This window comes from Montipora foliosa, chromosome 2 (genome assembly GCF_036669935.1).
Source record: "Montipora foliosa isolate CH-2021 chromosome 2, ASM3666993v2, whole genome shotgun sequence".
Classification (NCBI taxonomy): Eukaryota; Metazoa; Cnidaria; class Anthozoa; order Scleractinia; family Acroporidae; genus Montipora; species Montipora foliosa.
The window spans coordinates 43,973,510-43,988,509 of record NC_090870.1 but is presented as its reverse complement, the minus strand read 5'-3'; the positions used below and the strand labels follow the sequence as shown (position 1 = coordinate 43,988,509).

The 15,000-nt window shown below is 38.0% G+C and overlaps 1 protein-coding gene across 2 annotated transcripts in view; it reads left to right on the top strand.

Annotated features, from left to right (window-relative positions):
• LOC137993219 (uncharacterized) overlaps nt 1-13,487 on the top strand; it is a 15,613-nt gene extending 2,126 nt beyond the window's left edge. The window contains exons 2-10 of one of the 2 annotated variants that reach the window (XM_068838926.1): nt 221-313; nt 1,388-1,481; nt 3,284-3,318; nt 6,889-6,947; nt 9,202-9,222; nt 9,632-9,709; nt 9,804-9,870; nt 10,579-10,638; nt 13,326-13,487. In XM_068838926.1, coding sequence (XP_068695027.1) covers nt 221-313; nt 1,388-1,481; nt 3,284-3,318; nt 6,889-6,947; nt 9,202-9,222; nt 9,632-9,709; nt 9,804-9,870; nt 10,579-10,638; nt 13,326-13,417 — 599 coding nt within the window. In that variant the 3' untranslated portion in view covers nt 13,418-13,487. Of the gene's footprint in view, nt 1-220; nt 314-1,387; nt 1,482-3,283; nt 3,319-6,888; nt 6,948-9,201; nt 9,223-9,631; nt 9,710-9,803; nt 9,871-10,578; nt 10,676-13,325 lie in introns of both variants that reach the window. The other variant, XM_068838927.1, reaches the window with a different exon arrangement.
• The last annotated feature ends 1,513 nt before the right edge of the window (nt 13,488-15,000 follow it).

Sequence of the window (15,000 nt, the reverse complement as noted above, 5' to 3'; positions counted from 1 at the left end):
TAATGGCGGACAGATTTTTATGGGTGGCTATTTCCCTACTTATCTCGCTTCTATCGTTCCAAATTTAAATGCATTGTATTATTTTGAACATATTGACTTAATTGACGTTGAAGAAATTCGAAAAGTTAACCAAAAATTTTCGTCGTAGTAGCACTTTAATTATCAATTTTAATTAATGTTATTTCTGCTCATTTACTGATTTAGGCAGTTCTTGTTGCAGAATTTCCTCATAGAACCCAAGAGATTTCATCATCATTTTCCAGTAGGGTCATAACACCTATTACAGCTGAACTTCTTAAAGGCATACAGTATGGTAAATTGAGTGATTTCAGTTGTTTTTACAATATAACTGAATTGAGTTCTAAAAGGTTACCTACCTCTGTTAATAACAAGAGACAGCCAATTATCAATTATTTCGTATTTAACTAAAAGGCTCCAGGTGACCTATTATACTCTGCCTTTCCTTTTGTTGATTTCCTGTTCGAATAATAGCTCATTGATGACAGTCACATGCATCTATAAATTATTTATACACAAAAGTTTTATGTAAAGTGAAAATACAAAGTTGAAACTTCTGCTCACCTACACTACAGGGCTCAACATCAACATTCACCCGTTTCCCATTGAAGAGTAAATTTAACACATAAAGAAGAAAAAAGTAGAAATGAACCAGAATACTCACCCAATTTGGAAAGTAAATGTTTGATTACATTGGAAAACCGAATTTTCTTTTTGAAGGCCTTAAGCCAAATGTATGCAAATAAAATGAGCAAGCAACCCCTAATCATTGAGTGATAAGCAAACGCTTGACACTATCACCTCTTTAAAAATTTTTCCTCCATATTGAAGAGCTCTTGTCTGAGAAAGTCTGGGTACAACACACACAAAATTCACACATGGTAACTGAATGCGCCATATTTTCAAAAATGACCTTTTTCCTTTTTGATTAATGCAAAATGAAAATGAGCCTACACAAAGAGAAAATGACTTTAAAAAAAGCCAAACCGAAGGAAATGCTAGATAGGTGAAGTTCTAGACTGGCTCATGAGGATTCATATCAAAGCACCCTGTGAACATCGCTAACTTTGATCCTCAATCCGGACTGCAAGTATGGTGGGCTGGTGGTTCAAGGTCAAGACGGCCTAATTTCAACAATTAATTAAAATTTAGTCATTGAAATTAGGGCATAGCTACCTGTGGGCCCATCCACCTGTAAATAATTATTTGACTAAGTCAAGAAATAAAGATGTTGTTGTTGTTGTTGTTGTTGTTGTGGACGAACTGTGACTTTTTTCATTGCTAGAAGTTGTGACGAATTTTTTTTGTCTCTTGGAAGAATGAATTAAGAAAAACCTTATGACGGTTATAATATTATTATCTTTTACAGGAAGAGAGAGATGGATGGATCAAGGACAACGCCTTTCTCTTGGAAAGAAATATGAGAATGGCATTATTGATCATCATTCTGGCAATTATGAAAAGTATGTTTTGTCATAATATCCATCACTCATGCCTATAGATCTGCATCTTAACTCATCTTCTCCTAGAAGGGAGACTTCTCTGCCCAATGCCAGATGATTTTACTCATCAGTGGGTGGGCAGTTCAGGAACTAATAGGTTCAAATGTTTATTGTATATCTCAACATCATGGCACTCTGTGTTGTAGAGAGGAATGTGCTGTTATAGTGAATGCATCATGCACTTTTATCTCTTAATGGCTATTGTTTTGGTAATTGATTTCTTATATTTGAGTATCAGCTGAAGGCCTTAGTTATGGGCACTTTCCTTTTGTCAGAATTGGCCGGCTCTACCCGTCAGTTTGCAAAACAAAATGCAACAATTTAAAGGAACACTTGCATTATAATCCCTCAGATTCTTCTGGAGAAGTATATATCATCCTCGAAGTGTGCTTATTTGAAGGTGTTGTACATTGTAGAGTTAGTCCTTCCAATTACCAGGTCTGACCGGTCAGTTCTGTCAAATGGAAAGATTAAGCGTCCTACAATAGCGTGTTTGTGAGTAAGTAATTGTTGCAAAGACCCAATTGTCCAAAGGATTTAAGGAGTTACAAGTTGGACACTTGATGAGCCCACTAGAAAGCTTCACTTGTTTCAGATTTCAGGCAGGCTCAGGTGGTAACCAGTAAACCATTCTAGACATCACTTATTACAGCCTACTTATAAAAGTACACTGGTGCCGGTGTCCTGAAGGAGTAAAATCGCCTGGCATTACACAGAGTACTATCTATCAAGTCTCAGTCAATGCATCAAAGGGGTTTTTTAGTGGATGTAGGGGTTTTTAATTTAACCCATTGACTCCCAAACCCCTTAACCAACCAACCCCCTCCTCCCACAATTGGCGAGTCAAATAGTCTGGCGTTAGAAAGAGTAAAATCTATGAGTGCCAGTGTTAGGCTAGGAGTGAAAGGTAACAGGAAATAATGAAAGATCCACCACTATGAAGAGCTCTTCCATTTATTGTTCAAGATTTATTAAGACAAAGGAGAAATACACCACTCGCAGTCCTCAAGTCACTGACTTAGTGTGCCACAGATAACTGTAAATATGCATATATGCATATGTGAGATTAAAAATGGTTGATACTACAGGATTTGATACTCTGAGGTTTCAGACTGCATGGGTTGTATTAGAAGTGCAACATTATTGTTAATTAATAATATTGTTTGAGAAGTGGACTTAGGTCCATTTTGGTAGGGATAAGGGGAAAAACTAATGTGAGCAATTGCAAGAAATCCATTCTCACCATGACTCCTTTCTCATTTCACTACAAAAATCCTCTCATAGACCGAATGCATGAATTGAGGCCAAAAATGTATTCTTTTGTTTATCTGGTAATTAGACTCACTAGCCTCGCTCTCAAGCAACATTTCTTTTGTATTTTGAACATGCAAACGAGGCTAGTGAGTCTAATTAGCACATAAACAAAAGAATATTTTTTTGGCCGCCATTTATGCATTCGGTCTATAGGGTAATAAAAGAATAACTATTATTTTAAGAGACTGCAAAGGTGATGTTGAATTTGAAGTTTGAACCTAGCAACTTGAGCCTAAATGCATGGTCCACTGTGACAGTCATGATCACAGTTCAGAAAAAAGGAGGAATAAAAGGAGGTTTATTCTTGTGCTGCCTGGCTAACTCAGGTTTCATACATGTACTATTCAAAATGACTGTTTTGTGTTTGTGCCAGCATCTGTGTGGGTGGATGCCTTGTTGAGGAAAGGTGTAATTGAGTGTTTGATCAAATTATTATATTCTTTATTCAGATTGACTTTAGAACACTTTCAAGTTTTTTGGCCAGGTAAGTATCAACTTTTGCCTGCACTACAAGACCCAATATCATTGATGCAAAAACAAGCCATTTACCTGTAAGTTAGTCTCCTTCGCAGCCATTATTGGGGCATCATGCAAAGCTTGCCCCACCAACAGTGGCTTCAACCAGAACAACATTCCTTTCCCTTTGTTTGCATTGCTTGGTGATTGCACATGATGATCTGAGGGATTGCAACAATCGCACCTCGCCTTTTGATTTGTAAAATCATGACCCATTATTTTTGCGCATAACTTCTGAATCAGAGATTCCACCCTTGTGAAACTCCAAAAAAAATTGATAGACGGTCACTCAAGGTGCTTTACTTGTTCGTCAACAGCCTCTGCAAATGACAAGGTAAAGATTTTAGCCTGCAGTGCAGGCGTATTTTGGGCACATGAGTGCACATTTTCGTATTAGGCCACCATCTTAGATTTGGTAACTGTGGAAGATTGGGGCTCCTGCACTGCAGGCTATAAAGATTTTGGAAGAAGTCTTGTAGATCTTGAAGAAATTATTCAGTCTGTGCTCGGTGTGGATGTGCATATTAACTGCTTGGAGAATAGTGACCTGCTATGTAGAGTTAAATGCTACCAGGGTTATAGTTAAGTGAGGTTTCAACATGCATCAGATACATGTACTATAAGCTGGAAAAGGAAGATGACCCCATAAGGCCATAGGGTGCCATGACTGTGCCTGCCGCATTGAGCTTTATCTGTTTATCCAAATTATGTAAATGGTGACAACCAAAGATAAGCACAAAAGAAAGAAATAGAAGAGGACTTCAATGCCAGAGAAAATCTAAAGGAAAAGTGACTGCGGCCATTGAACAAGGAAGAAGAGAACAGTCATGAGATTGGCGAAAAAAGGGGACTTATCGAGGAAAAGCATATACCAGTAATTAATTACCTAAATGGACGTATACAAAACGTGGACCCCAGGTCCATGGACCACCCGTGTGGTCGAACAACTCCGATACTAAGCCTATGTCACGATATTTTTACAGACCAGGAGCCCATGTACAATCTATTTTTAGACTACCTTTTCTGCTAAAAGACAAAGACAATTTCGGTTTGGTCACGCTATGACGTCAAGTTAGTTTCTTTTGATTTGATCGGGCTCCTGCTGGAATCTCATTAGCAGGAAATTCAATCCAAAATAAATCATGGTCTGTAAAAATGCTCTGACGGAAATATAGGGCTGTTGTTCGCTCCTAGTTATATGTATGGGCTACTGATTGAAGCAATTGCCTGTTTTAAAGAGTCTTGCGCTTAAACCACCTTTTTGGTGGCTCCAATGGAAAAGGGATTCGTCTATAACCCGGTTTTCAAATATAAGTTCATTTCATTTATTGAGTCCTTCACCGGAACAAATGAGCCCAACAATTGGGGGTGCAGGGATGGCGCAGTGGTGAGAGCACTCGCCTCCCACCAATGTGGCCCGGGTTCGATTCCCGGACTCGGCGTCGTATGTGGGTTTGAGTTTGTTGGTTCTCTACTTTGCACCGAGAGGTTTTCTCCTGGTACTCCGGTTTCCCCTCTCCTCAAAAACCACATTTGACTTGGTTTACTTTCATTGTTCATTTCAGTTTACATTGTCCCCAATTAGCGCTGCCACGCTAGAACGACTAGACACTTAAATAAAGTTCCTTTCCTTTCCTTTCCTTTTCCCAACTGAGTGGCTTCAAAGCTCAGCTGATACTGAGCATTACACCAGCATTGCAGACGTCATGGATTTGAATCCCGTTGGAGCCACATTAATTTTTTATGTGTCAATAAAAGACAATTGCTTAATAATTTATTAATAAATTGTCCAGATACTTGTAACTTTGCAAAATGAGGGGTGGTCCACAGGGGTAGTCCATGGACCTGGGGTCCATGTTTTGTATACATCCCATATAAATTGTGTTATGAAAGACTGTAGTACAGCTTACTGAGGCTTACCAGAGGGGAGACAGCAACAGCAATGTCTATTACTGTCTAATACTGAATAGCATGATAAATCAGGGATTTTCTCAACTCAGTTGATAGATTAATAAATACATCTTTATTTTCCAAAACTACATTTTTGATTGAAAGCTTGATCTGATGCCTATCTAAACTGGGGATTTAAACTTTGAAAGCGTAAAAACAAAAGCAAGAGGTAAATAAATAGACACTGATTGGCTTATTTGCTTTGTCATGAATGGTTTCAAGATATGAAAACCAAGCTGTGATTGGTCTGATAAGGGAAAGGAATGTAGTTCAAAAGGAAGCAGCTGTTCTCTGTGTGGGGAGGAGCATTGCATGACGAGACAGAGAACAGCTAAGCTGCAAAGGAGACTACCGGTAAGTTGGATATTCATGAAAACAGGAATCAACAAAATAACCAGGATCAAAATGAGCATGGACCAGTAATTAATATAATGAATGGATAGAATAAAAAAGGTTTAAATCAAAATTGAGCTGCATCTTGAGTGTTGTTTTCAGATTTTGGAATCTACTTTTCTAAACAGAAAAAAATAGATTTACGCTTCAGAAAATCTTGAATCACAGAGCTCTTTGCTTCAAAGGACTGGTTACCCTCCATTGTACTTCCAAGGAATCAACTGTTATTCCTTTTTTACATGATTCTGTAGTTGTGCCCATTTCACTTTAACCATTACAGACAAAGTCACTTTTTGGAAGTATTTGCAAAGTATATAATATTGCCATTGTGAGCTAACTCAAAGGTCAAATGTTGCCTCAGTTACTTCTTTTTTCAAGAGGTGTTGAATTGTACTTCACATTGCTGTCAAAGGTTTGCAGCATATTCAGGTTGATTGCTACTGATTAAAAGATCCAGTGAAGCCATGGCCAGTTGCCAGGCTGAGGCAGTGGTCATCAAGGACACTTGACATCATTTAAATAATATTATTGTCTTTGGATTGTGTTACATTGGCTTTCAACCTTACGAAAGGGGTTTTCCCAGAGTACTCTGCTTTTTCTCAAAAAAATCTTCCTCTTCATGTAGCTTATTACATCTGGCTATGGTGAAGTGTAATGCAAGATCATATACACCCTTTTAATAAGTCTTATATATGCCGTTTTCCGCTAATGACGTCAAACTCGTGCTTTCAACATTTATTCAGAAATGTACAAAGGCTTCAAACAAGAAAAGAAATCGGAAAAGTTTTAGGCCTTTGTACATTTCTAAATAAAATCTGAAAGCAAGAGTTTGACGTCATTAGCGAAAAACGGCATATATTAGACTTATTAAAAGGATGTATATGTGCACCATAATGACGATAATTATTATAGCAGCTGCCAGAGCCACCATCTGTACACTTTTGGCCCCATTTTTGGCCCTTTGTTACTTGAGTCCCTAGACTGTGAGGAGAGTGGTTGGTGTTATTATTCTTGTGGAGGAGTTTTGCTCTAAAGTCCACCATTTACTTTCTTTTATTGCAGTCATGTTCTGTTCCATTGGCCCCTGCTAGTTTAGAAAGTGATAATAGACACAAGAAATTGACTGCGTTCTTTGAAATCAATTGCTGTTTTTTTTCCTGTAAATAACTTGAGTTTTCTTTCTTCCCTTTCTAAGATGGAACTCCAATTTGGAAAAATTACAGAAGAAACTTCTTGGGTCAGTTTGCTCCAAAGGTAGTGTTTCAACTTGACATTTGATTAAAATGTTCATTTTTACACAACTGGCTTACTGACACTTGCTGTAATTGAATGATAGACCATAAATGTAAGGAGCATCAAATACATAACTGTGTGCAAAGATGTGTTTGTGTGTGACGATGACACTATTATCGTATGTTCACCTGATTCAAACAAAATAGTCACAATATTATTATTTACAGTGTAAAATGGAAGGCAAGTTAACCATACCCCAAATTGCTTATTAGAATTGAAAAGTGAAGGGTGCTGCTTAAGAAAATTTTCCGGGAGGCCTTCGGGCTTTCAACATTAAAAGTTAGTAGCCTGAGTCGTTTTTTCAAGAGCCCAGAATTAATTTATTCTAGCTGGGATCATATTTACAAGAAAGTGAGGATGAATCAACTAAGGTGACCATTCAGGCTACTTGTTCAGAACTTTGGTCGCCCGGGCTCGCAAATAAGGACTAGACACCCCAGGTGACCGGGCGACCGTTAGGCAGCAGCCTTGAAAGTAATGGCATTCTTACAACATTTACATGATTGTACATGTATCTCAAATAATGGCCTTAACTCATCCCAGATCACAAGGGAATGTGTGTTTATTTAAACGTGGACACCTTTATTGGTTTAAATTTCTTTGAATTTAATGTCACCATTGCATATTGTCAGCTTCCATCAGCTCTTAAGGACGTTCGCGCCCAAAACGTTCCCACGTACAGATATTTTTTAAACTTGCCACGCAGAAAGGTAATGATCTACTTTTGCCAAAAAGGCAAAAAAAATGGGGGGTCACCGTGCTCGTTTTCGAGATCATGAGGTGCATTTTTAGAAGATTGCGTTACTTTAAGACGATCTTAGCTTACAACTGTCAGCAATAAAAAAGCTACATAAGTGAAATTTAGATCAGGTAAACGTACTCCGTTCAACATAACTAATATAACTAAATTAACCTTTGCAGCTGATATCTTTTTCTGAGGTGAAATAGACCTTGAAAAACGATACATATTAGTCTAAGAAAGAAAACTTCGGTCGCACGAGAGCATAAAAGGCCAAATATTTGTAACTTCTCACGTACAGATTTTTTTTGTTTTTTGTTAAAATGGACAAAATCAAGAAAGGAAGTGATCTACGGAAAGAAAAATGGGGGTCACCGAGCATTCAAGAGAGTAAAATCGCTGCGAAGTTCTCAAAGCGATTGTCTATTCGCACTGTCACGCCATTGCGTGACATTTCCGAGAAGACCTGGGTCCACAGCTATCCCATGATGCCATATACTTTCATGTTCCATTCTTGTGGAAAATTTTTGCACCTTTAGCATCGTGTTTACTTGCGTGGTCTATGATGCATGACGTGTGCGTGACATGTGCAAAAAGATGCACAGTAGCAATGGGCGCGAACGTCCTTAAATGCACACTAAAAGATTATGTAGACATTTCAGTGATATTAAACCCATTGACTCCCAGGGCTTACCCATTGACTAGTAAAATACTAAGTCTGGCCAGTTTAGGCTGACCAGTCAGGCGTCAGTGGGTTAACATTAGTATAATTACATTAGGTGATTATTGACAATTCTCTGCGCTGATTGGTTGCACTTGAGATGATGATTATGCGATAATCACCTAAGAGATTTTTTCAAAATGGCCGCAAGCCATTTTGTCGAGGTGACAGACAAAGAAATTCATTGTGCTAACAAAAATGCATACAATTTTTTCGAATAATCACCTATGTAATTGTACTAAAATAATAATAATAATATTATTATTATTAACCGGTGAATATCAGTGAATAAAAACCGAGACTTTGTCTCGGTTCGTATCCACCGATATTCACCTTGCCTTTGCGAAATAATTGTTAAATAGCATCAACAATCATGATGATATCATTGTTTGACAGTAGTAATATCATTCACCATTATAGTGGAGGTAAAAAGTGGTGGATATTGTGGTGAGGTAAATATCCACCACTTTCACTTGCACTGTGGTGAATAATAATATAATATTGTTTTAGTATGTTCACACAAGTTGACAAAATAATCACCTGAACTAAATGGCAAGCCATTTTGTTTTCTCTGTGTCCTGAGATGTGAATAGTAGTTGCTATTTACCTCCGAGCAAGCCAATCAGAATGCGTGGAAACCACTATTCACTTCTGTGGTATAATATTCTAAAAAGAACCCAATAGCAAATTGAGGTTTCTATGAAGAGGTGATAATTCATTAACATTGGTTCTTAATTTTGTTTTCTTTATTGTAGAAAACACGAGAAAAGTGCATTGTAAGTACTGTAGGCATGTGGTAACAATATTACTTCATGGTTGTTGCTTACTGTTTGTTTCTAGGGAAACTTGTTCCCTGCTCGCTCTTATCACTTGCCAAATGAACATTATTCCCTTTCAAGAAATCTTAGACATTTATTATGTGGCTGATGACTTCTTTCTTTTGTTGGTACTAAATAATGAGAATTATAGACTGAGGTATTATTAGCAGTTCAATGTTTAGGCGTTTGCTATTAAAGGGCTCATCGAAAAGGTTGAAGATTGAGTCATGTTATGCTGTCGTCATTATGGTCAATGTGATTTTGATGATGACCATCGTCGTTATCAACATGTCGATCCTTGATTCTTTGATAGTTTGTACTACACACAAGTTAATCTTTTTTTTGTGAAATTGATTTTCTGTTTTAGAGGCGCTCCACTGTTGCCAGTAATCCCTGTCCATTGTGCCGATTGAAAGCTGAAAAAAACTATGCGCTAGTCTATTCTGTGAGTATAAAATTAATATTTTGCAACTTATTAGGTCAAGAGCTTATTGCTATCACTTGTGAATCAAACTAAATAGTTTCTTTTGATTTCTCAGGATGTTGGCCTGTTGAGTCAATTCATATGTCAACACTCTGGTTTGGTTCTTGAGGTGCAAAAAACAGGTAATGAGGTTAAAACCATATTTTACTTGCATGACAAAGGCTGTCTTGTATCGTGCCGTGGTGCATGTATGGAAGCAGTGCTTTTATGCACTCCTTTTAAAATACAGGGCCACTGTTGTGAAAAAGATTTAAGAGAATGTAATAAAGAAGAGGGTACTATGACCATATGTTTTCTCATTTTGTCTGACTGGTAAATTGTAGATGGCAAAAGTTCCATAACATGGAAAATAGCAAGCAAGTGCACCTCTCCCAGCACATTTTGACAATCCTGAAAGAGCATAATATTAATGTTATTACACCTTATTCACTTTCTTAATGACAAAAGTGTCCTTGCAGTCTGCTATTAACCTAATCTTTCGTTTATTATTGCTTGTTTCAGTCCACAGTTTAACGATATTGCATAATACCCATAATGTTGTTAGGTGTGGAAGAGTGATTGAGTTAAGTCCTTGGCGACAACTGACTTGCACGGTTTGCACAGATGTGACTGTGTAGACTACAGTCTTGCATGTTGTTGCCTTAATAGAAGCACAATTATAATTGTGTTGTGGTGTGTACTAAATTTAAAACTCTTTCCTTGCACCTAAAAACTCTGTGCAAGTCTCGATTGTGGATGGAAGAAATATTTTAAGTTCATTTGTTTCAACACTTATCAACTTCCAGTGTCCAACTACGTCCAATCTCTTTCTTCTTCTTTGTTCTCTTTAGGTGTATGTCGGCAGCAACAAAAACGGCTTGAGAAAGCAGTTAGAGAAGCAAGAGACAAAGGTTGACTACAGATAGGCCTTCTTTTTAGTTTTAGTTGGTTAGTTGGTTGGCTGGTTTGGTTTAAATTGGTTGGAACATTAGTGAATGAAATATATATGTTAATGTAAAGCAAAAAGGGGTTCGTGGTCAATATGGTGAGGTTTCTAAGTTAATGAGGATCAAGCTACTGTTGAAAGGTGGTAGAATACATTTCAGTTCTGATAATAACTGATATTTCTTGCTGTATTGAAGTCTTAAATTATTATTATTATTATTATTATTATTATTATTATTTAGTAGTAGTAGTAGTAGTAGTAGTAGTAGTAGCAGTAGCAGTAGCAGTAGCAGTAGCAGTAGCAGCAGCAGCAGCAGCAGCAGTAGCAGCAGCAGCAGCAGTAGTAGTAGTGGTAGTTTCAAATGACTTAAGAGAGAAGTCATCCTTGCACTTACCTGGACAATGAAAGCAATTTAGTGTCTTTTATAGACACCTGAAAAATTCAGGCGGCTTCATCGGGATTCGAACCCATGAAATGTGCGATGCCTGTGCAATGCTCTTCCAACTGAGCTAAGAAGCCACACAGATGGGAGCAGGTCAATTTGTTGGGCTCATTTGTTCCCGTAAAAGACTTGATGAATGAGCAACGAACAAAACTAAGTGCAAAGAAAAAAAAATAGATCACTTCTCTCTTTGGTTTATAACAAATGACTTGTTTGCCATGTGAAGTAAGTCGTGCGGGAGCGACGTTGTAAGCTAAAGGTAACATGTGCAGTCGAACCTCTATTAAGCTCGGGGAATGGCTATTATAAAGTGACCGCTTAATACAGTTGACCGTCTTATATAGGTTGCAAGAATAAACAATTATTGGATGAGGTTGAGCATGATATCATGAATTATCAAAACCGAGGTCTGTGTTATCTGCCGAAGCCGAAGGCTTTTATTATACATTTTTCACATAATTCATCCTCAGAAACAGAAGCAAAGCGTTCAGCCATTTTGTTTCTGAGGAGAACACTCCAAGGGGCTTAGTAACCAGGCAGACGTCGAATTTGACGTGATAAATGTAATATCTGCAGCAGATATTACATTTATCATGTCAAGTTCACAAGCTATTGTGAATTGATTGAATGCTCTCGACCAATCAGATTTTTCATAGTGAGTCTGATGTATAATAAATACAGTTAAAATACGTTTCAAAATGTCTTGTCACTTAAATGTCCAATTTATGAATGACAGCGCTAATAAAACTGCTTACTCGATCAAAATTACTAAACTGCAATGATAACTTGATTTGATATGTATTAATCTGATTTGATTTCCTTTGTGCACGAGCTCACAAGCTATTCAGCTTTTAAACTTCGTGCGAAAATAAAGTTCTGGTGTTATTCTATTATATAACTTCTTTGCGAAGGAGAACATAGAAAGAGGCCGACAATTGGATATCTATGCCTTCTATTGTCAACTTGACAGAAGACTTTGATGTAATCGGACATGTTCCTAAACTAATGGCAACGTGGCTGACTAAGTTTTTAAAGAGACTGTCAAATTCTGGAAAGGTCATTATTAAAGGAAAACGCGTAAACAGAGGAAGTGGCTGTGGTCTTGAGCTGCCATGTGAATATCATTTTCAAGGGGACAACTCAATAATTCGATCTCCAGTGCTGATCAGACGTTTGACCTCAGATTAGGAACATTAACTTCTGGCGTTTTAGTGATTTGCGAAAATAAAAAAAGAAAATAAGTTGTTGTACCTCGTGTGTTGCATTATTTGAAACTATATTAACAAGTAATTGACTTCGTGTGACCGTTTAATAACACAGGTCAAGACAATAGCCTTGAAAAAAGCCCGTTGGGACTTGGCAGATGGTGACCGCGACCGCTTAACAGAGGTCAAAATTACAGTAATTAGGGAAGTTATTTTCGGGACATTGGACGCTTAATACGGTTCGACTGTATGTGATCATGGTAATGAATCCTATTCCATAGCCATCGTCCAAGTGTCGGCTGACTGTTGGCTAACAAAATTTGCAGACAACTTACTTGAAATGATATGTCACCAACATTGGTTTAGTGTTGGCCGACACATGCACACTAGTAGTGATGTGTTGGCTGAGGTATTGTTAGGATTAATTTTTTTGCCATTACGGCATTCAAGCAGGGTTTTCATTTGAAGCCGGAGGCCGGATGTTTTGTCCGGTTGTTTACCATTTCACGTCCGGTACTTTGACGCTATAAATCTCGGTAGATATGTTGGCTTCTTTGTTTCCTTGTTCTTTTTTTTTTTTTTTCTTTTTGGGTTTGGGTATATCAGGAAGCCATGGGCTGAAGAAACACAAGACAATAACGCGCAATAAATCCTTCAAACTAACAACAAGTCACATTGCCTTATTTTGCTTACTAAACGGAATAATCGATCTGTTGGCATTTCATTTCTTCACGTGATAAGTTTAGTTTTCTTTTTGTTCTCCATTTCTGAGAGTTTAATAATTTTACAGTAAGTCCAGTAATTTATACGGGACACAGGGCTCGTTGAGGGCTCGCTCCCCAAGACGCTTGCAATCGGCCTTACAACGGAAAATAATCATGCCCGGTACTTTCATTGGCTAATCCGACCGGTACTTTCAAAAGCTATCGAAAACCCTAACAATGCAGTTGATATTTATATGCAAACTCACAGCTAGTTTTACCTTCTGTTCCCTTTTATTGACAGGTCTCATACCATTCACAATTCCTGGTCCAAGAGATCCTCCCAGGCATTTCAAGGCCGCTGGAGTTCCATTCAGTGTCAGAAATAAAACATGAAGTATCCCTAACGGGGAGAAAGAGATTCTGGATTTTTGATATATTGAAATAAATTATCTAAATTTTAGAAGCATGGTGTTGAAAATTGATATGGTTAAAAAAACTCATAAACCCCTAAAACGGCCCCCATTTATTGTCCCCTTGGACCCCCCGCGATATAGCTCTTTGGCATTACAAAGCTTTTGCTTTCATGTCCAAATCGAGCACTCTACTAGGATGAGTCATTGCTTAGATGTACCACATGTGTGGGACATGTGGGGTGGCTTTGTAAGCTTAACCTCCATCCTAGACATCAGTACTGCACTAAGGAGGCCCAGAAGGCCGAAACAGCACTGTCTGCAGTTAGTTATATATATTACATATATATGTGTGTACATGGCAACGCTCCCCCGAAACATTGGAACCACATTCCTTTCTCTTTGTTCTGACGGTCTATTAAAACAAACAAAAAGGTAAGCCAATTGAGTGTGAGGAAAATCATTCATTGCGATTTTCTGGCGGCCCCATATAGGTATTTGGATTGAAACGCCGAAACAATCTCGACCGCCCAAGAAAGAGTTTATTGTCGGCGGCAACAGTACTTGGTTTCTGGCCGCAGATTGAATCTGTGTTTTGACCTAGGCAAAACCTCATCTACCGTAGACATTTGTTTTCTTTGGTTTTAGCTCTGTTTTCATGAATAGTGGCAGTTGAAAATACGTGAAATTTTGAAGTCAATAAAAATATCGAATAATGTGATTATATTTACATCCTTTCATTTTTTCAGTTCTCCACTTATAGATCGTTTTCACGTGACGTCATCATTTTCTAAAATCCAAAACTAAAGAGCCACGAAAGTTTTTATCCTCATCAGGCATAAGAGGCGGTAAATTTGTATCCATTTGCAATTTTAAAGCTCAATAGCGTGCTTCGTTTGGAAACCAGAGCATTTTGAATTTCTGAGTTATAGCGGTGCGTGACACGAGGCGACGATCGAGTTTATTGAGAAATATATATTTATCTCATGGTTTTGAGCCTTTTCAGAATTTAAAGCATTAGGAAAAGTGCTTAGGTAAATAGCTGTCTGTTCAGTACAGATGATTACTCGCCTAGATAGCCAAAGTAAGTAACAGATGTTGACACTATTTTCCTGCCGGCATATTGGTGCACCCCAGATGTGCACCAACATGGCGTTTTCATACTGGGCTCTGTAAATCTCTGCGAAACATTTCGACGAATATCTGAAGTTTGGGGAAACGCACAGGCCTAAAACTTGGAGAAGTGTCTTCTTCATTTATCTTCTACAACATCACGAATTCTTGACTTTTTCCACTGGATGGTTTTCGATTTATTTTTTTATTGCGTGACAGTGAAAACGATCTATTCTTGCGCTCATGGTCAACGCGGTCGGTTTGAAAAATACAAACATCAGACCTGCCTATTTGTGGTGATCGAGCGCATTGATGAAACGTGAGGTATTATTGGCCGAGTCGCACGATAACGTTCCAGAAAATGGAAATGTCGCTGTGATTGGCTCAATCCGAGAAAGGAATGTGGTTCCAATGTGAGCAGCCGTTCCTTGTGGGGAAGTGTTGCGTGACATC